Here is a 23,166-nt window from a genome sequence, read left to right as displayed (position 1 = left end):
TTTCTGTGAGAGTGAAAAAGGAATAGAAACATGAATAAGGAAGAGAGTGTGAGAAAGGCAGAGATACACACAAAGAGGCTGTCTCATTGTCTGGTGACAAAGTTCTAGCTGTAGAGCTTTATGCAAATGCCAACAACCTCAAACAGGTACATCATCACTTAATTAATCATAATTTGTTTTTGGACCAATGATATCCACCTCAACTTTTGAACAGGAACTAATGCATTTCGGGTTTACGATTGTCCCTCCTATGTGACACTACTAGACTAATATCTTGTTGATACATCAATAGAATGCTCCAATCTTATATTTGCTTGCAACAAAGTGTAATCTAATAATGCTTATAAGTTGCTGAATGTATCATGCATTTTGGTTGTATATGTGTCTTGGGTGGGCATCTATTGTCCCATAAAATTAAATCACTCAATGTGTCAATGCTTGTGATTAGTCAAAAAAATAATTAATTGGAATAATTGGCAACTACATTTTATTAATACAATCTTTTCTTTTTCAATTTCAACAAATATATTGAATGAAGGTAAATATCTTCTCCTCCAATCTGGAAAGGTAAATACTACAAAATCAAAGGAAAAAACAAAATCTTATGATACATTTATCTATTTATTCACAATAAAATCACATTTTTATTTCTTGAAATCAAAATGAGAAGTAATAATTCATCTCTTCATTAATGGAATGGATCTTTGTTCATATCTTCATGTTAGACAATATCACGTAGCATATAAATTGACATGAGATTTTGGTAACCACGTTAGAGCCCAAAAAAATAGAAATGTCCAAAAAAGACTTACAAAAACCTTGTTGAATGAAAGACTATGTAGAAGATTAAAACTCTCTTAAAATAGCTTATAGTGTTTATCTTTTCAGTTATTTTGATTGTAAAATCTGACTAGATGTATGGTCCAGATTATTTTCCTTTTCTGAATTTGGCTTTATTAAGAAATGATGGCTAATGAATGAGGCATGATAAATTTCAGTGAACATTATTTTCTTAACACACTCTTACTTTTCTCTCTCAATAGGATGCATATCGGTTATGATTCGTGTAATAAAGCACAATAAATACAATTTTAATCATAAAGCATAACATGTGTCACTTTTTTTCTTGTAAGTAAGAGATTAGCAGGAGAATATATCATTTTTTTTTATAATTTATTGCATTAAATTTCCACTTCGTGAAAATTACACATAACGAGATTCCTCTAAATTGAATATGAGAGACTCTCTTTCTCTCCATGGAGATAATGTAAATGAGAACAAATTAATGATAAATGAATGTATTTTTTTTATGATCATATAAAATGGGATATGTCACTTGAACTAATCCATTATAACTCGATATGAATTCATGTTATTAGGAGAATAATTAAGTTTATTTGGTAAGAAGATTACTATGCACCAAAAAAACATTACTCTAAACTAAATAGAAATACAATTGAATAAAATACTATTAAATAAAAATAACATAATGTTCTAATAAAATAACTAGAATAACGTATATTATAAATATATAAAAAATAATCAACTAGTTCAGTTGGTATATGTTTGTTTCTTATTAAACAAGAATATGAGTTCCATTATTTTGTATGCAACAAATTTTATTTAGATGAGCTAGCTTAAACATCAAATATTAAAAATAGTAATTACCTATTTTAGTCTCTTATATTGACTTTATTATTTTGGTTTCTCAAAAATTGAACTCAAAATGATCCCAATTTTTGTTAAATATGAACCAAATTCTTAAGGTCAAATTAGTTCATGCTAGATGTTATAAAACATGATAAAACGACTAATTTGACATATGTTTAAAATTTATGTGCATCATTTTAGGTTTTTCAATTTTTGATGGACAAAAGTAGTAAAGTCAAAAAACATGACTAAAATAAATATTTATCCTATTAAAAACTAATTGCTATAAAATTATTTGACAACATTTTTTCATAATACTTGTATTATTCCTGAAAAAGGAAAAAAAAAGATATAGTAAATTAATAAAAAAATAAATAGTTTCTATAAAAATCAAATATAATTTTAATTTCTTTTCAAAAAGCTTGTTGGGATAAAGAGGAAAATAATGAATGTTGAGGCAGGGATAAAGAGGTAATTTGCAACCTCCCAGCTTGAATATATTAAAAATTAAACATATTTGTGTCCACTTTTTTATTTTGTTTGTAATACCAATAGTACCCTTCACCATATGGGTATACATATAATTTTTTAGGTGTGTGATTGTTTATATTGACAATTTTCACTTTCAGGAATCGACCACTTAATATTTTGATATTTCAATCTAAGAGAGTCTTATACCTACATTAAAAAACTAAAGAAAATACAATATATAATAACAATTAGATTCTATATGATATATCTGACCCAATCAAAAAGGAATACTAAAAACAGATAAAATTAAAATCTTATTAACATATATATAAGATAAAACTTAAATTAGGTTGAGCTTTAGGGTATTTTAGTCGGCCTTTGTCTGGTGCACCATCTGAGGGTTTGCAGAAGGTTGTTATTGAAACATATTCGATTAGCGGCGTTCAGTTAATAGGTTCTGGTTATGCTTCTCCTATCCTTGTGTTATGCTGGTTTCCCAAATCCATTCCCTCTTGTGATCCTTTCAAATATTACCTATTGTTATATCTTTCACGAAGCAAATTTAGCTGCTGACGAACTCGCCAAATATGGTCTAGATCTGGATCGTAGATTTCAAGTTTATGATGTTGCACCCAACTGTTATTCTATTAATTTACTCTGGGACTGTGCCTCCCCGACCTACAATAGGGTTTGTAATGTGTTTTTCTGCTTTTGGAGCCGATAGCTCCCCTAATGTCACAAAAAAGATAGATACAGGTTATCTCTCTTCCTTATTTAATTATAACTATCTCATCCACTGATACCTCTTATCGTATTAGTATTTGCTTTAAGAGTATATTTTTCATTATATAGCTATCTTCTTCAAATAGGAAGTGTAATTATCTTAAAATATTACCATTGAGATAACAAGATAATTATATATTAGGATTGAAATATCGTAAATAGATTTTTAATTGTTATCATTCATTTTCAATCATTATTGATTCTTTTTAACTATGTATCAATCTTTACCTTACTCGTGCATGTATATATATGTATATTTGATTGGTTCAGGACTTAAAGTGATACATGGAATGGAAAAAGTTTAGATTAGGAGAAATAGTTTGACTATGTTGTAAAAAAGAAAACGATGGGTTGTGAAGGATTACATTCCATAAAAGATAGAAGCGAGGAAGGAAAGAGCATAGATGAAAAATAATACGTGGGCCAATAGTATAGCAATAGAAAAGCCCAAAAGTGAAGATTAAAAATAAAAAAGAAAAGAGCGGGTGGCGTGTTCATTCGAACTCACTAACTTCACCGCTTCTCGTGGCGGCTTCTCTCAACGATTCTTGACTCATCACTACTCTTCTTCTTCTTCTTCTTCTTCTTCTATTCCGTTCCGTTCCGTTCCGTTCCGTTCATGTCTACTTCCGGCGACGATCACCGTCCACATCAATTCAAATTTGAACTGTTAAATCCTCATTCTCACGTTCAAAATAATCCTATTCCTATTTTCTCTTCCCTTCATCTTCATCCTCATTTATCACCCCTCACCGTTAGTCTTTTTTCTTTCTCTTCTTTCAATCTCTTTATATATATATATATATATATATAGCTTCTGCTTTCTTATGCTTTCTTATTTCAATAATATAATAATTCAATTACTCGAAATTCAAATGACGCGTTCTGGTTCATGTTCTTCCGTTTCGGAAACGTATATAATTTGTTACGTTTTGTCTACACTACGGTTACACTTTTTTTTCATGATCATAAATATATTCTTAGTTGTATCATATTTAAATATATGTTTTTATGTATAAGTATAAATACAGGGTGGTGCATTGTTTATTGAATTATGAAAAAAATCGATTATTCATTTGGAATGGGACATGGAGAGTCTTTTAGGGCACACACATTCAATTGTTTCCATTGCGTGATATTTGAGGTTGATAATAATAAATTCATTCGTGCAGTGTCATATTAGACAATGTTTAATTAATTTCAGTGTTATTTTTTGGTTTCCATTCTATGTTTTCCTTGTGTTGACTTTAACCTACTTTGCTCATGTTTGGTTTTCATTATTTGTTAGGGAAGGATAAAAAGTTGTTTCTTTTAAAAAAATTGAAAAAATCTAAGCACACTATGATTCTAATTAGTTTTATTTATGCTCAATTGACCTTTATGTTAGTTTAAGGTTTAACTATTATTAATGTTTTCTCTTGTAGAAATAAGTATTTACCAATTACTAGTCCTTGTAAATTAGTAATAAACTTACTTACTTTTAAAATGTTCATATTCAAATATCTATGCAGTTGAACCAAAAATATGAAGTCAGTAATTTCATGCCTCAGACAAGTACTACTGAAGCATCTCCTACCTTGAGCAGAACAGTTAATCTTCCTCCACTTCAAACCGAACCCGTCATCGGAGGAAAGCATCAAAATAAATCCAAAGTTTCACGAAAATCTGGGATTAACAAATCAAATATAGGTAACAGCCTTTTAGATACAATTCTGTCAAGCTAACTTTTTGTATATCAATATGTCGCTTTTGTTTTTATTACACGATGTTGCTTTTTTTAATGCTTTGGTTTTCCTTTCAGAATCTCCTAATTTGGCTGCAGTTAGCAATTGTCGTTATGACAGTTCCTTAGGTAAGTCCACACTTGAATAATCTCTTTGTACATATAGTATTCAAGTCCTCTACTATGATATTTTATTTATTGTAACTTTATTAATTTGTTTAGTTTATAAATGACAATATTATCCATGTACGGATGGCAGGATTGTTGACGAAGAAATTTGTCAGCTTGATCCACGAGGCTAAGGATGCTACCTTGGATCTAAATAAATCCACTGAGATCTTGCAGGTATAGAAAATGTCTTTCATTATTTACGTGGCTCTTTTGGCATTGCTTGTTGAGCTTTTCCTCTGTCCAAAATCCAAATTAATCGAAAATTTCGTACTTGTATTTCTACTTCCTGCCATTGTTTTGATTGTTATACACTACAACTGACATTTATTTTGGCAGGTCCAAAAAAGGAGGATTTATGACATTACAAATGTTCTTGAAGGAATAGGGTTGATTGAGAAAACTTCAAAGAACCATATACGGTGGAAGTAAATATGTCATCCTTTGTTTGGTTGTTTATTTTGATCATAGTACATTTGATATGATGACACAGTGGACCTAATGAACAGGGCATATGATGGATATGGGCAACACGATCTGGATGATCAAGTTACTAGACTAAAGGTTTTGGGATTTTTTACATGCGGCTATTTCAGATGTTTCTATAATTCCCTTATCTGCACAGTTTGAGTGATTGCTTTGGATTTAAAATATCTAGAGTCGTTTTTTCATATCACCTCATTTGTGTGTTGCAACTTGAATAACTTATGGCATTCTTCTTGAAACAATATAAATAAAGGTTTCATAAGCAACTTCGATATCACACTTATTTGTATGGATATCTTTGTTCAGCAGAAACCTCAAAATGAACATGTTTTTTATTACCTTGTGTGTTCTTACCAAACAATACAAGATATTATGCTCTTCAATTTAGGTTCTAAGGTGAGTAAAATCTTAATATCACGTGGCTAATGAATTACGCTACAACTTAAAAACAGTCTAATCGGCAGACCAGGATAGATAATAAATTGGTCTTGTTGCTTCTACATTAGATGGGTAGGATAGACTAGAGCCAGCTTTGTATGTAAGCTTCATCTTTTATGGAATAATATGTACTGAAAAATGCAAACGATTTGGTCCACAACTGAGAATAATTTGCCTCATTGCAGGCTGAGGTTGAAAGTCTATATGCTGAGGAATTCAACCTTGATGAATGTATAAGGTTTGCAATCATTATTGTTTTTGAATTCGTTTCTGATGGCTGCCCTATCTGTTTCTCTAAACAACGTCTATGTTAATTTCTCAGAAAAAATCAAGAGCTTCTAAGAAACCTGCAGGAAAGAAAAAACTCTCAAAAGTATAACGTCTTACAACTTCTCTCATATGAGTTTTGATTTCTTCTTGTTTCTTTACCTGATAGTTAGCTTGCTTGATCACTAGATACCTTTTCGTTACCAAGGAAGATATTCTTAACCTTCCATGCTTCCAGGTCAGTTTACACCAATATTAAAATGTATGACCATTTTTTTATCCATTATCACTGCCCACTTAGTTTTTAATTTTTCTATTTCACAGGATCAAGAACTTATTGCAATCAAGGCTCCACAAGCTAGCTTCATTGAGGTCCCTGATCCAGACGAGGTGAGTGTTATACTCATATGGGCATTAAATTTATTTGGTAAAACATGTGTCTAATTTTCGTACTTGAATGAGCAGGAATTCGGTTTCCGACAAAAGCAGTACAAAATGACTGTTAGAAGTGCAACTGGACCGATATCTTTGCACCTCTTGAGGTACTCTTCTCATGTAACATTGCAGCCGGAATTGATTCACTGTTTAATTTTTTTTGGTGAAAAGTTAATCCTCTCTTCATTACTCTGTTCTTTATTGCTTTTTTACATGTTTTATTCTGTATGATTATATTAGTTTAATATCCTTTTTATTTTTATTTTGTATTTATGTTTTGAATAACTAATCTTTTTTTCCTTCTAGAAGCAAGCGGAAAAGCAACTTTGAGGATAGCAGTATCAAGCAGGTTCAATTAATAGATCAACCATGGAATAGTGACCACTGCAGAATGAGGAGCGTGGGACTATTAGAAGGCCAGGATGATCAACAAAATGCTCCTCAAAGTTACCAATCTTTGAGCTCAGAGGAATTTGAAATTCAAGAAATTACTCCTCGGGATTGTGAAGTAAGTATAACCTGAAGCCTTCAGTGATTGAATTACTCCTATGGATTGTGATTAAAATATAATTACTCATATCCGTCATTTGCGATTTTTTTTTTGCAGGTCGAAGATGACTATTGGTTTCAAACAGATCCTGGAGTGAGCCTAACAGATTTGTGGGGTGGCAGTAACTTCTAACTAAACTTCATAATATGAATTTGATTCTTTGATATTACCTCAATATTGGAGGCAAGTTGAGTGGTTTGAAGGCTCTTGGTTTATAAATGTTTTTTCCTCTCTTTAGCAAATGAGAAGTTATGTTGAAATAGATTAGCTTCTTCTAGATGATTAACCCAATAGGGGCATGATGTTTTTGCTAAAAAAACAAGCATCATTGACTGATATGATTATCAAACGTGTAAATGAGAGACGCTGATAACTAGGATGACCGTGCCCTGTTATTATGAACTAACTTGGCAAGTACAAATAAGCCAGATCAAAGAGATAGGCATTGGAAATGTATATCATAGAATATTCTTATGACAGTAATAATTGTACCTTCTGGTGCAGTCAATGTGATTCTACTAATGTGCAACAAGATAGTTGCAGATATCTGTCATTTATGACCAAATCAGTATCCTAGGTCCATGAAGATCTTGTAGGGTGAGTGAGGATGCGGTGAAAGGCTACACATCTGCTGTCCCACATTTGTGTCACTCCATGTACCATGGAATTGTGATTGGTCAAAAAAATATATTTAGGTTAAAATTTATGACACATAGTGACATAAACTGTGAGACAACAAATGTGCTCCTTTCATGCTTAACAATCATTTCTGATTTATACTTTTTATTGTAGAGGTATATAACATTAAATTTACTAATTTAAAAAATATAAGTTGGCCGTCCTTCTCAAAATGCTAATATATAATAGAAAATATGATATGTATTGCTGTCCCACGCGTCACTCCATGTATCATATACTTGTGATTGATTAAAAAATACATTTAAGTTAGAATATAATTTATTAAGCTTTTCTGATCAATCATAAGTTCATAGCACATGAATACATAAACTTATGAGAAAGCTAAAGTCTCATTCTTAAATTTTATCTTTATTGTTAAAAAGACGAAGCAACCAGAATTTTTAAAATACATTTAATGTATTGGGAAGTAGTAATTTTAAATTTTTTACACAAGAAGTTGCACATTTATTTAGTCTAGAAACTGATTAGAGGTAAAAAAAATATATTATCCAAACAACATTAAAAAATGATAAAAGAATAAATCTTATGCCCACCCCTTAAAATATGAAGAGAAGGTTGGGCCGAGGAAGAACCATTAGATCGGGGTCCTTGTTTTTGCACCCATGTTTTTTCCTTTTATCAACTACTTTCTAAATAACGATACTTGTCCGATCCGGACCAATCAAACATCACAAAATAATATTAAAATATTAATTTATGTTTTTAAATGAATGGAACTTTATGATTGGTTTGGTATACCAAGTGAGACATGAATGGGTCTCCATCCCTGCTTTCTAGGTTACTGGCTTGTCACAAGCTACTATAAGTTTGAGTCTTGAGGAATTATATTCCAATGTACTTATTTTAACTTTAGCTATTACTTTTCTTAGTTCTACAATTCACTGATTATATATCCTAATTTGATTCTTTCACTTAATGCAATCATCATATGTTGTAGCAATGCTAAAATGCTTTGCTTTTCTAAGACTCTCTGGTCTGTTGATGTAAATGTGAATCATTTCTATGTTTGTGGTCCATGTTATTTTTTGCCCTTTGCTTTAGTATTTGCTGATTAGGAGCCATTGTTCAATGTGATAAGAGTTCATGTGCTTCTCATTTGGACTTCAAAGTCTATGCAGCTTTCGGGGAAGATATCGAATCTGTTCGGCTTGCTCGCCTTTGTAACTATACCATAGTCATATGATACGCGGTTCTCTTCAACATGGGTACGGGTACTTAGTAACTATACTACATCAAGACAACAGAACCGTTTTGTTACCAAACATATCTGAAGTTGAATTGATGCACCTTAAAGTACCTGTAGTTATTTGAAGACAGTAATTAACAGCATAACATATGGTTTTGGTTTTTTCTTGCTAATGCTTTTGAACCAAGTCTTTGATACAACAAAAGTTCTCGCCTCATTAATTATTTTATATTTGTTTATATTTTCTAACAACTTAAGCAATTCAAGTCAAAATCACATTTAACTGTGCAACTCTATTTTCGTTCTTAAATGAACCTCACAAACCTACTCTATATTCGTATTTCTCTCTCGTAACAATTTTTTTTTCATTTTTTAATGCTAACTCGCACCTTTAAAAATGGTGCTTATTTAATTTACCATTACGAAATAAAAACAAGAACAACTCCTCTCCAGTGGTGAACTTGGACAAAGAGCGTGTTTATTTCGTCACGAACGGTTTTTTGTTATCATTGCCGGTGCTCTAATACAATATTCACTATTTGATTATGAAAAACTTGCTGGCAATTTCACTCACTTAACACTTGAAATTTTAAATAATTTATTTAAAACGAGGTGACTTACAAATCTTAGTGGTAAGATTTACCAATCATGAATTATTGCATATAAAAACCCTGCTTATATTAGCAAAAGGAAGAAAGAAAAGTCAGTGCTTTGATTTATAAAATAGACAAATAATTATTGGTTAATCAATTTGACACAAAGGGAAGAGGCATTGTACCAGGTTTATAACAATCATGCTTAGCATTTAATATCCATGTCTGCCTAAGAATGATCAAGGAACTGAACTAATAACCATTAGTGCATTTTATGAGTTTTGACTCTAGAATCTTACTCTTACTCCCTTACACTCTAACAAAGTTTCCTAATAAACATTTTGAACCCACATGAAATCTCAATATTTTTAAGGGCTTGGGTTATTCTGATGATCAAAATAGGTTGCTTCCATCATGCACCAAAAGTTGGTTAGAATAAGACCTAGAAATTATTTATTTTTTCTCAACTAGTAGTGGAAGATGGTAAAATAATATTGCCTTTTCACAAATCCACGTGTAAAAAAACTAACAGGGAAAGACAATTTAATTTCTTTAGTTAAATGGAAGTCTTCTTTCATTTCTCGATGGTAAAGTAAGACTAAGTTCATGAGCTTAGTATCCTAGGTCGGAACAAGTTGATAGGAGCTCCTTTTTTATGTCCTCATACTTGTCAAATTTCATTGTGTCACTATCATTGGCCATCCTTATCTCTACAATGGAAGAAAAGAAAATCAATGCCCAACTGGTGCTGCTGGCACCTGAATCAAAATCATAAATAAAGCAGAAGAAAAACATAAATTCCTGTATATTCTCCATCAAGCAAAGAAAATGGAGTGTAGCATTCTGTTTAATAATGGTATATGTAAGATTAGAAATAAATAATGCTCACAATCACTCATCAAATGCTTGGTCACATTAAAGGAGCATGACATAGCCCTATCAAAATGAAGGGCAATCAACACTAGCAGCTATATGTTCTATTAACTGCTAATCTAACTATTATCCATTTTCATTCTCTTTGAACTTTGTATCCTTGGCATAGCACCACCACCTTGTGGCTGGAGCGGTACATCATGCTGGTATGCACAATTAGCTCCATTTCGACATCCTCTTGAACTGTTAAAGAAGATACAAGGCTTCATTATCTTTGGTTTTGAATCCCTTGATCTAGAAATGTGTGCTGTCCCATGGTTAGTTGTTACTGGCTGATTCATCTGACGATTACTGTAATATGGAAGCGTTTCTTTTCCGTCTCCTCCATGTTGTTGGATTAAGCTCTTATAGTAGTTGGCATCCTTTATCGACGGGACTTCAACATGAGGAGAAACAGTAACTGGACTTATTGAAGACCTAGGAAGCCACTGAGTAGCAACAGGTCCCACTTGACCTCCAGTTGAGGGAGGATAAGAAGTTGCTGGAAGACTAACCGATGAAGGTATATTGGTCTCTCCTTGATTAATAGGTATATGCGGATGCGAGTACGTCGCTGAAGATGACCCGTGATTATGTTCATATTGCAAGTTATTAGCTGCTCCATAATCTCTAACCAACTTCTCAATCATCTCTGGATTGTTCAGAATGTTATTAAGAACTTCATGGTCAAACAAATTTCCATGCTGATTGCTCTTTATTATATTAGTTAAAGCTACAGATGCAGCATCTACATCAGATACTACACCAGCTAACTGCATTGGACCTCTCGGTATAACAGGAGGTAATTCAAGAGACTGTGAATCAGATACTGCATCTACTGCAACATCTTCATCTTCAGTAGCCGTAATTGGTATCAAAGCAGTTTGACCATCATCAATGGAATGGGAATCTTCAACATCAATTGCAATAGCAGGGCTGCATGCAAAAGAAATAAATAAATAAATATCTCTTCGAAGACAAAAAATGGAATATAAGAAAAATGATTGTATAAGATGAGAAGAATCGAACTTTGGAGGAATGGAGGATGGGCGAGGATAAATAGCTTCAAGTACTCTCATTTCCCTCTTATGTTGTTCCTCCACCTCTTTGCTTTCTTCCCCAGCCACCACTTGCCATGCGAGATCCAGCACAAACTACAAGAATTGATTAAGAATTATACTATGCTGATATCAAACCCACGAACTTCACCTTATTTTTTCTCTTACTTTCTTCCACTCATTACGTAAGGTAAATACTGAACATTATTTACAATATTTTTTAATATAGAACTAAGAAACAGAACTACCTTGGGTGGATTAATCCATTGAACCACTGGTATTTGGGACAGATCGATCTCGAACTGACTTGAAGCATGAGTTCCCTCAAAGCCAGGAGGTAGGATGTCATCAGAACCAGCCCCATCTGGATGCGAGGGCAATGATCTCTTTGCTTGGAGGTGGTCCTGAGAACTTAACCCAACTAGTGAAGGAGAGTCCTCTGATAAGAATAACTTAACCTGTTTAACGAAGAACTATTAGTCTTCTACCTTTGACATCTCTTCTAACACTTATTGACCCAATATTTATGCAGCATCTTCTTTGCATTTATTGAGTGCAAACAACAACAACAAAAAAAAGGAAAATCAAATGACATTAATCAAATATGACACAAATGAAAGGAGACCAAACAGATATTGTGCATGAAATGAATCCACATCATCAGACTCTACTGTCAAATAAAAGAAAATCCTCTGAACAATACATGTTCAACCAATTTGCGATAGATCACATCCAAGTATAAAATTTGATGAATGAATTGTGAACTGTGGTCACTAAAACACAATACAGTGAGACCTAGCAAAAATATTTGTAGTAACATTCTGATCAAACAATACAAATCATCATTCAGAGAATCAGAGTGATCATATGTCATGTACTCATTTCAATTTCTTTCTGACTCAAATTTCTATGGGCAAGACAGCAAGAGGAGAAATCCTCAAATAAGTGTTAAAGATAGCATTCGACAAGACACCCAAAAATCAGTTTGGCCAATCTAATTTCTAAGCCCGAGATAATTGTATGTTTTTTTCAACATCAACTGAAGAGCCCTAAAGCTACTCAATTCGAAGTCCATAAGTTTCATCTAATAGGTACTTAAAGGCTAGCCACCGAGATCTTCTGTTCCTCAAGGTCTTTTTGAGATTTTCATAGCCAAGTGTAGGAACCAAAGGAAAACTACATCCAAAGTCCCTCAAATCTTTTCCTTGCTGCTAGGCAAGATACTGATGCCTATGCCTCTCATTAAATCTGGACACATAATGAAAGATTTGCCTACACGTAAATCTGCCTTTTTTTCAACGACTCGTACACAGAAAACTTGGGGTAGCACCAAGATAAGATCCTTGACCAGTAGTAATAACATTCTTAAATCCAAATAGCAAGCTGTTTCAGAATGCCTCAAATCAGATCTTGCCACCCTGCATCTCTTCATCATCATCATCATCATCCTAATGTCAGACAACAAAGACATCATACAACTTATATTCAGTAACACTCTGAAAGGTGAGATCTGAGTTACTAGGCTGGCCAATCAAGGATTTTGGTCAACTTTTCCTCGGATACTTCTGAATGCACCAGCAGTACACCTCCAGAAACTATCAGCATGACTTGGCCCTCCCATGTTGGAAGTGGCTGAGATCTTGCATTTAGCATCCTTCCAAACAGAAAAAGAACAAAATTTTAGAATGAACAACAAAAACAGCTGCAGAACTCTACCGTTTCAGCTTGTACAAAAAAGACCCCTTTGTAATATCATCGAAAAACAAAGGCCACCTGATTTTTTAACTCATCGCATGCTCATGGACACAATTGCAACCACATAATGTGACCATAACAAATGAGAAACAAAATCCATTTGAACGAAACAAGTGAAAACTACAGACATTGGTGTTATGCATAAGGTATTTAAGAAAAAGAAAACACCAATAACTCATCCAGAGAAAATTGTCACTGAAGTTGGTCAGGGCAACAAAAGAATTTGAAATTATCTATTTTTTCAACGAGAAAATTGGAGGCATCTCTTTGAAAACCAAAGGTAGCACAAATCAATTAATCTATATATAAGTCATAGAGCATGAGTAGACTAGTTAACATCCACAAGGATACAGCTTGAAGAAATAGAAATTCCAGAAAAGGATGGTTCCCTTTTCACTTAGGTTCAATCAGAAAAGGCTAACAAAATGATTGCAACAAGTTTCAAAGAAACCTTCTCAAATGGAAACTTGAGATAAGGCTACAATGAGCATTAAAAACTAATTCAGAAAATAAACCACTAGAGTGTAACAAAAGCATCCAATACTCACATCACATGTCTGCAAGCTAAAAGTGTTTAGTGTAAAACTAAATTTATTTCAACAATTTCTGGAATTGCCATCTGCAAGAGCAGTGAAGCGTGGAATTTAAATGTAAATTCAAATACAAACCAATAAACAACTTAATATCTAAACCATCAACGGAATTATTTTTTTTCTTTTTCCATAGCCATCCAAAACATGTGGCAAGAAAAAAGACATAATTAAAATGCAGAGGATACAGCAACATCATGAACTTGCGATATTCAGAACAATCAATGTCAAATATATTTATCTATGACGCCTTTCTCTTCCAGAGTCCCATGTTAAAAAGATTTCATTCTATGTAAAAAATAGATGGCAATACATGATACAAAAACTGAATTGACAAACTTACCAAAGAACATTCTTTCTCCCATAATAATTTCACTTTCAAATCTCATAATACTGGTATGGTTTACCTAGGTACTATCATTAAGTTGCATAAATTTCTTGCCCTGCATACAAATCTTCCCTATAACTTCACACATAAATTAAAGACTGTAATAGCTAATAAGGGTTGTTTCTCATCATATGACAACAAACAGAAACCCTAGAAGATAATGCAAGTGTTTCCTTACAACTGAACTAGAACATTCAACAACCATTACCCTGTCATGTCTATCACACATAAACATTGACATTAAAAATAAAAAAAATAAAAAAATAAAAAACTTCACTCGAGTTCTTCGAATTCATAGTTGTCTTAGCAAAGGAAAATTGGACTGAAGGCATCTAATGTAAAATCCAGTGAACATTACATTGCAAATCTCATTAAGAACATCTCCAGGACTTGTTGTATTCGATTTTTTTCATGCAAAGTTGATTGGTAATTAATTTCTCTTGGATGTGAAATAAGATTTGCAATTTGCATCCATGGTGAAAGATGGAGTTGGCAATTACCGTGATTTAATATCAACGATTTTGAAATAAACATTGTTTTTTTGTGGATTCATGACCTAGAATTTGTACTTAATTGTAATTTTGTGAATTGGTTTAAATTATGAAAGGTAATTGGAGGCATCTTAGTATGGAAGCGTTAATTTAATGATTGATGAATTATTGGTTTTGAATTTGAATCTGTTCGGATAAGGTTATGAAGAATGAGAAGGGAGAAAAGAGGAATGATTGAAAAGTGAATAGTGAATAGTGATGGATTATTATTTACCTGACAAAGATTTAAAGATGAAGCCCAAGTTACTCGTTTCGATTTTTGCAACCCACGCATGATGTTCTTATTAGTTATTATTATTAGAGAAGAGATTGAAGAAGAAGAAGAAGAGAGATTGAAGAAGAAGAAGAGAGATTGAAGAAGAGAAAGAGTAAACCCTAGACGATAGAGTTAATCACTTTCACTCGCTTTCGCTGCTCTTCTCATTCAATGAATCCAACAACTGCACTTTCTTTCCCACCTTGCCCCTCCCCTTTTCATTCATTCACTCTCCCCACATTAACCTCATATCCTATATATCAAGACAGAAAAAAGATGCAAGTATTCAAACTGTATATAGATTTTAAAAATCGAGAATACGATTTAATTCTAAAAAGGTTAATTCTTTACTAAAAAAGTAATAGATAATTATGATAGTACAGAAAAAAGTGTATAAGATAATAGTATAATATAATTTTATTGTATTATCTACTATTCAAATAAATAATGCAAATAAATGATAAATAATTTATTTATTGTATACAAATTTTTATATTGATAATACATAAATATTTCACTATCTTTAAATACATATAACAGGAGACCAAATAATAGGAGAAGTCACCAATAAATCAATAGAATATATATATTATTAATAAACAATTCATCATTTATATTTAATCATCATAAACTATTCAAACAAATTACAATCGCCTGATGTTCCAGTTGTATATAAATTGTTATACTAACCATGAATAAATATTATAATTACATGACCCGAAATATTCATCAAGGCTAATTTTTAAACTCAAAATATAATACATTATTGTGTTGATAGATATAAGAGAAAGAAGATAGAAAAAGAAGAAGAATTTTCTTCTTATATTTTGTATTTGGTTAGGTAAAAGATGAGAAAAAAGAAATAATATTATTTTTAAAAAGACAAATATATAAAGAAAAATAGAAAATTTAGTATTATTATTAAGTAAAAATAAGTTATAATTTTATTGATTATAATATTTTGTTATATATGTTTCATCATAGAATTTAACCTCAAGAGATATTGAATAAGTTTCAGCACGTCATTCAAAACCACCCAATAGGAGTATAAAAAAAATTGGAGAATATTTTTGATATTTCATGTAAAACCAATTCACCAAGTACTCTCATCCTTTCCTTTTGGCTAACTCTACTGTAACATTTAACTATTTCTTTCTACATATTTTATCTACTTAACATTTCTATTACTATTATTATAAAATAAACAAGTTTTAAACATTTAAAAGGAACTAATTTTTGTACCTTTAAAAAGGAACTACTCTTCCAATCATTCGGATACACCTTAATAAAAATAAAATATAAAAAATCAAGTCAATATCCTAGTTTATGACAATACTGCTGAGCAATGAATAATAAAAATCTGTAATAGTCTCAATCAAGCAAAACATCATTAACAAACATGAAGATATCACAAGCACTTGTGTCTGAAAATAAATCAGAAATAGATATGACACAATGAAGTGAGTAACAATATACATATAAGCCTCACACACTTTCACATATGATGTACCTAGGCAAACCCTTTTGTCACAACCAAACTGGTCACCTTCAAATTTAGGGAGGCAAAGAATACAAAACAGTGAAGAAAGTTCAAAAGAAATTATAAAAACAAAAACTTATAAAACGTAGCGACAATATTTTAAAGTGAAATCACAAATTAAATCAGAAATTCCAAACTGCCACTCCATGACTGTTGCAGAAGCATGTCAGCACAATTCAGCTTCCAATTCATCTAAGCCATTTTCTCTCTGAAAGTATGAGGCAAAAGGTGAGTAATACAACTCAAAGCAGAACTATACTTTTAATTCATTACTAAAGTGGAGCCTTAACAAAACGGTTAAGGTTGTAACAAGGTCACAAATAAAGTTGTGAAATCAGTGTCTTGCAATTGCAAGGTTTTAAAATTCATTATTGAGACAAGATTTTCCTCTGTTGACAATCACACATGTGCACCAACAATGATGGGACATGGGGCAGGTAAAAGAGACCAAACAAAGGCAACTATACATTACAAATATCTTTATGGTAGAGTAGCATTGGTATGTTGATACTTGATTGACAAGGATGCTATGAAAGTTACGCAGGAAGTAAAAATATCATTAATGCTCAAAGGACACACAAAAACTACGCATAAAATATCAGTTCAGACAAAGTTCTGGACATTCTCCCCCGAACCCTCCCACCCCTCCAATTCCACTACCCACTCGAGCCTTGATCAAATATGAATTTCCAACGTTATTTCCATTGTTAAAATGATATTTTTAAGGACAGAGTCATCTCCCAAAAATAAGCCGGTAGTACAAAGTATCAGCCACATTTAAAACCCTAAAAAACACTCTAGAGCAGCCCAAGAGACGAGGCTCCCACCAAGCAGGATCTAGGAGGACAAATGTACATAATCTTACCCCGATAGAAAGACAACTATTTTCAAGATTTGAATCCATGATCTCCAAGTCACAAGGCAACAACTCTTACTGTTGCGTCAATAACTCATGTCAAATCAAACTTGAGTAGCATATTAACTTAACGGCTAACCAAATTCCAGACATGATTTAAAACATGTCATAGCCAGGATTCTTGTGAAGCACAGAACCATTATCAACAGCTGTGTCCTCTCAAGTTTCATATCATTAAAAAGATCTCAGTGGACATTACAGTTATGTCAAAACAAACATAATAATGAAGACATACAACTGTGACAAAGATCTGTTCATTAGTCAGTCACCACTTTATTACCAACAACCCACCCACACACAAAAATTACAAGCGTAGAAGATTCTTTTTACTTAAGAAATTACCTTGTGGAGGATGTACACTATTCCCTTTTGCATTCTGCTGTGCTTGAGAAAACTGCCTACCAGTGGCACCAGGTAAGGAATGTCTTTTCTTAAGTTGGATGTCTTCTTCATGCACATCGGGACTTGATCTTGGAGAGCTATTTGCATTGATCTTGGCCTTAGCAGATTCTGTAACTTGCATAAAACGGGGAAGTGAATTATTGTTGCTAATATTATCACTTGGTTCTTGATCGATGTGATTAGGTTTTACTAAGCCAATGGAACTACGTCTCTTGCCACTCTGCTGATCTTTAGGCAGTTTCTCCCTACTAACTCTTGAGCCTGAATCGTGATTTGAATTTGCCGGTGATTTGTTACCCACTGACAGGGTCCTACGTTTCTTGCTTGATCCAGTCTTATCAATTTTGCTCTCTTTAGGTTTGATAGATACCTGACTTGAAGGTGTTCCTTGTGATTCAGGAAAAGCCATATAACTTCTAGGTGAAGCTTCTTCTGGAGATGGTCTGAAATCTTGCTGAGCAGCCTCTGCCAGCTCTCTCTGCAGGTCAGGTGAATTTTTCTCAGACCTAATAGCAGGCTCTTCAGAGTCAACGGCTACCACCGAGTGAACCATATTGCCACTAATGCCATCAAGAATCTGGGTCTGATCCAAAACAGATGTAGCTAAGCTTGAAGCAGGAATGATACATGGAACATTAGCCTCAACATCATGATTTATTGTGTTCTCAAGATTACCAATCCCTTCTACATCTTTGGCATCTCGCTCATTTTCAACAGCACCAGCCTCTGATACATCAGGTGAATCCAGAGTGGAAGAAATAGAGAGTTCAGTACCACATTCAGAATCCCCAACCCTTGAAATATAGGGAACGGGATTCTCTGATGGGAACTCTTTTGATCGACATGCAGTGTTTGTGCTGACAGAAGAGATGTCTGCTTGTGATTCAACAGTTGCCTCTTGATTGGACAAAATGCTTGTCATACCTGAAGCTGTCACTGAACTAAGCTCTTCAAATTTTGAGTGTGCAGCAGTAAATGCAGGATTACTGACCTTTCTAGATCCATGTACAGATTTATTTCCTTCAGCTTCTAGTTGGTCTGAGGCAAATGTTTTCATAGATCGTTTGCGCTGCTCACCATCTATTTCAGGTTTTTCAAGAAGAGAATTAAGCTCTGGTGGAGCAGTTGAGTCTGATGCTGAATTTTCATTTTGGAAAATATCAATTTCAGCAGATTTTACATAACCATAATATGCATTTGACTTTTCAGGGTGAACTTGTTCCAAGTCATCTTCCACAAGAGATGCAGTAGAGCAGCTTCCTTGAAAGCCTGAGTTATTTGCATCGTAACTAGTCAGCTTCTCTTCATCACCAGAAGGCAAAAGGGAACCCTCAACAGCGGGCTTTGAGTCAGCTGACTGGAGAAAAACTTCAGATGGAATGCATGTTTCAAATTGAAAAACAGAAGTACGATCGTTGGTTCTGTCCGATTGATCTGTCAGAGAACTTGACTTTTTGTGCTCAGCAGTATCTTTTGATGATACAGACACCCATCTCTCCAACCATTTCCAAGCAGAGTCATTTTTGGAAGGACTGCACTTGACATGGATATGTTTCCTCTTTGGTGTTGATTCCAACAGCTTTAATATACAGAAAAGAAGGGACATGATATTTAGTGGGAACAAACAAATATAAGATACATGTTGTAATTGCAAATTTGGGTAACAAAAACAATCCAAATTCACCATACCTGACGAGCAAACCTATTGCTAAGAAGCCTCTCAATGGAAGTGTACGTCGCATTAGATTTGGTCATGTGATTTTCATTCTCCTAAACCAAGGGGGAAAACGTCAAACTTAGCACAGGGGTTCCAGCATGTTAATGGGCCACAATACACATATGATAGTGCTCTTGAAGAACAAAATCATCTTGTATAAGAGTGAAGAAAACATTAATATTAAACAAAAAAAGAGATCCCAGGTTCAAGCAGTTGTAAAGAATTCTCGATGTACTTCTGCATATTTTTTTCCAGGGGGGACACTAAAGACTAAAACAGTATCCCCACACCTCAAGCAAAAATATAGATTCTGTTGAACAAACATATTGATTAGCTACAACGCTATCAACGTGATAATAAAAAAAATTGTAAATGTCAACACTATTAACTAAAGTAACAATACCATTTTTTCTGCGGAATCATTAATGTCATCTGTGTGATATAAATTTTCTTCTAGACGTGACTGCTGAGCACGACGAGCTCGCACAAGGAGCTGCATTTTAATGATGGCTTGAACACAACGCAGGGTTCCTACAGCATGCTTCCGGACCAAGTGCCCACGAAAAGCAGCTTGTAACTTGACTACATTTTTACGCTGTAGCAGGTCTCTCTGAGCCTGAAAGAAACAAGAAAAGAGCAAGATACACATAAGAAGGTGGTTATGAATGTTCTTTCTTGTGAGAATCACGATAATAAACCCACGAAAGGAAAACATACCAATAACCCTCTGATGGCAGTCTGGACGATGATAATAGCATACTCTGGTGAGCTGTCATACACCATACTCTCAGTTTCAATGCCAATTGTTTCTGATATTTGTGAGCTTTCCAGTGAGGATAACTGAGGCTTCTCATCAGAAGAATGTGTTGTGTAAATCTTCTCAACAACATTAGGTTCAGGAAGTCGTTGAAAGTTAAAACTATCACATTCTGTACTCTGCTTATTTGCAGAAGAGGGGGCCTCTGTTATCACAGTGTTGCTAAGCACACGGTGCCTTGCAGATTTTTTCCAGAAACTCCAACCACTTTTATCATTGGAATTCTTGACCTGGAATAACATTTATGAAATATATATTCATTTATCTTCGAATGGGGCCTTTTCATTCATTGTAACAGAACCATTTCACTCATAATGCAACCGAACGCTGATTCTTCCAATTTTGAGAAAGTAAGTTTAGCTTATCGTACAAACTTTCATAGTATTCTTTTCAATTTCAGCTTTGTATTAATTTTATTATGGAATTAAAAAGTGTGAACAAAGGTTATTTTACAGAGAATTTGTTCACATGACAAGGAGCTATGATTACAAAAGAGTGGAGAAACATATTCATTGTATTATTAAATAAACATTTCCAAAATGAGTCATCTTTCACTGATAGTATGATTAATGCTTCTACGACTTGAGACCTTCGTAATGCAAAAGTTGTCTAGATGAAACTTTCACTTATCAAATAAAATTTACTAGAAAGCAATGTGCTTCAGCAATGCACAAACTTTGTCCTGTGATAAAAATGTGGTGCAACCTGATGGCATAGATCTCAAAATCTTGCAAATATTGGAGTTCATATCAACTATATATGAAGTAAACAACAAGGTCCAACATTATGCAGCTAGCATCAAATGCAACAATCAAAAGGGAACCCCTAGGCCCCAAATTCATTTTTTAATAAATTCCGGTGAATTTACTGTTAAAACAATTCATATTAGTCACGTTCCGGGTCATTTCCACCTATTGGTAATGTAATCAGTTTCATGATAACAAACAAAACTCAATTTGATATTCGGGAAAACAATCTTAAAAGGCAAACACCATAACAACCAATTTGGATTCAGCAAGTTTGGTGACATTAGACCAATCTAGAACACAGTTGACCAACATTGAACTCATATTGACTGAGTCCAATTGAGCAATGACATTCACCAATCTCGAAGACAATTGGCCAATCATAAAACAAATTGAATCGTGAATCAGTCAATTGAGTTAAATATTGTTCAATTGCATTCCAAATTGGTCTAACGTCGCAAAATTCAAAATCCAAGCCCGAATAGCTCCCTAACATAAAAACTAAGGATCAAGCTTAAGAGAAATGAGACAAAGTGCACTTCTTTAAAGACTGAACGAGCATCGTAAAATTACATCACTTTCCATTTTTGAAGTTCAAAGCATTCAGAAACAGAAACATTAGTGATTCACATTTAAAATGGATAAATAAATAGTACAGAATCTAATATAGTAAAAATGGAAGAAAAACATGAATTCAAAGAAGAAACAAATCGAAAACGAACTTGATAATTAATCAATGCAGGGAAAAAGAAGGAATCACAAGTCCTTAATTTATCAGAACAAGACAAAACATCCTCGGATCACACATATGAAACATTGTTAAACATAGTAACTAGTAACTGCATGAATGAATGAGATGGTAGCTATATATTTAAATTAAAATTTTAATTATTAAATATTTTTCCGACTAATCAGAGAGTGACACACTGTTGTGGGGACAGAAGATGTTGTCCGGAATGAAATAGATAGCCCACTGACCTCGGAATCATCTTTCTCCGACGCGCCACCGCCGCAAGTGACTAGTTTGAAACATGAGACAGGTTTTCCCATTTTGTCTCTCTGTTTTTGCAGTTACCGTAATGGAAATTGAAACATTGAAGAGGTAAGTATATCACACGGAACTCAACACACTCCTTTAAATCTAACTTATTATGTTTCCCTTGGAGTCCGCGTTCCGTTCCGTTCCTTCTTTCTTCTTACAACTTATTCAACTTACTCTTTTCTTTATACTCACCAATGTATATATCTCTGACATTTTTACTATTATCATGTTTGAACTGTATTTAGTTACTACAACTTCTACACTTGTTGCTTTATTTAGTTAAACAAGTTTCTATGGAGAGAGGGACATTCAATTTAATATCTGATGGTATAAGCTTTTTTTTATACTATCAACAACTCATTCACCATTCATATATTAACTTGACTCTCAAGGATAACGTGTTTTAAAACTTTGGTTATGATGATTTAACTATTATTTTTATAAAAGTGTGATTAATTAATATGGAGTATATTTGATAAGTTAAAGTGTGAAACTGTAACGTAAGGAGCAAGCAAGCAATAGGGTGACAGGTATTTGATGCAGTGCTGCAACCTGACTTGGCTACTTGACTTTTGGGAATTGGGATGTTAGTAAGAGCACATGCTTGCTCTACCTCTATGCATTATTGCATTTCTTTGTCTCCAATATGGCTTGCACTTTAATATTTTGTTAGGTTTCAATAATTGAAATATGATATGAAAGACTAAGTTGTTTAAAAAAAACTATAAATTATATAATGTTTAAGATTCATTATAAAGTGTGTACTCATTCGCATTCATCATAATCAATGATTCATATTAGAGTACTTAGCCCTTTAAGAAGTCAATTCATAAAGGATGAATTGAGATAGTAAACAATTTCAAACTCTTGGAGTAAGGGTGCAGCTCCCCATCTTGGAAAGACAGTTCTTATAAAGAGAAGGTTCTTTGAGAGTCAATGGTGGTTAATAAATCAATGGTGGATGATTTGATAACAATGTAAAAACACTTACACTGTTAATGTATAATATTAAATCCTAAAATAATTT

At 33.3% G+C, this 23,166-nt stretch overlaps 3 protein-coding genes across 6 annotated transcripts; 1 reads left to right on the top strand and 2 right to left on the bottom strand.

The window, feature by feature from the left end:
- On the top strand, positions 3,372 to 7,583 carry LOC109327487 (transcription factor E2FC-like). 2 transcript variants are annotated; one of them, XM_019560651.1, is made up of 13 exons: positions 3,372 to 3,658; positions 4,416 to 4,593; positions 4,706 to 4,756; positions 4,887 to 4,972; positions 5,135 to 5,223; positions 5,305 to 5,359; positions 5,905 to 5,957; positions 6,042 to 6,092; positions 6,176 to 6,224; positions 6,311 to 6,376; positions 6,452 to 6,528; positions 6,731 to 6,929; positions 7,029 to 7,583. In XM_019560651.1, exons 1-13 carry the CDS (start codon positions 3,524 to 3,526, stop codon positions 7,101 to 7,103), a joined length of 1,164 nt encoding a protein of 387 aa, XP_019416196.1. In that variant the 5' UTR covers positions 3,372 to 3,523; the 3' UTR covers positions 7,104 to 7,583. The 2 variants fall into 2 exon arrangements, with proteins under 2 accessions (XP_019416196.1, XP_019416195.1); XM_019560650.1 differs by having other exon boundaries at positions 6,728 to 6,929; positions 7,029 to 7,582.
- Positions 10,159 to 15,023, bottom strand: LOC109328167 (zinc finger CCCH domain-containing protein 6-like). The gene is made up of 4 exons (XM_019561489.1): positions 14,918 to 15,023; positions 11,668 to 11,877; positions 11,391 to 11,515; positions 10,159 to 11,297 (listed from the first exon to the last, which is right to left on the bottom strand). Exons 1-4 carry the CDS (start codon positions 14,975 to 14,977, stop codon positions 10,442 to 10,444), a joined length of 1,251 nt encoding a protein of 416 aa, XP_019417034.1. The 5' UTR covers positions 14,978 to 15,023; the 3' UTR covers positions 10,159 to 10,441.
- Positions 16,310 to 22,312, bottom strand: LOC109328165 (protein IQ-DOMAIN 32-like). 3 transcript variants are annotated; one of them, XM_019561487.1, is made up of 7 exons: positions 22,076 to 22,312; positions 20,252 to 20,581; positions 19,938 to 20,150; positions 19,507 to 19,587; positions 18,337 to 19,396; positions 17,758 to 18,270; positions 16,310 to 16,707 (listed from the first exon to the last, which is right to left on the bottom strand). In XM_019561487.1, exons 1-7 carry the CDS (start codon positions 22,145 to 22,147, stop codon positions 16,688 to 16,690), a joined length of 2,289 nt encoding a protein of 762 aa, XP_019417032.1. In that variant the 5' UTR covers positions 22,148 to 22,312; the 3' UTR covers positions 16,310 to 16,687. The 3 variants fall into 3 exon arrangements, with proteins under 3 accessions (XP_019417032.1, XP_019417031.1, XP_019417030.1); XM_019561486.1 differs by having other exon boundaries at positions 17,758 to 19,396; positions 22,072 to 22,312; XM_019561485.1 differs by having other exon boundaries at positions 17,758 to 19,396.

This window comes from Lupinus angustifolius, chromosome LG15, assembly GCF_001865875.1.
Source record: "Lupinus angustifolius cultivar Tanjil chromosome LG15, LupAngTanjil_v1.0, whole genome shotgun sequence".
Taxonomy (NCBI): Eukaryota; Viridiplantae; Streptophyta; class Magnoliopsida; order Fabales; family Fabaceae; genus Lupinus; species Lupinus angustifolius.
This window is presented reverse-complemented; position numbering and strand designations above follow the sequence as displayed.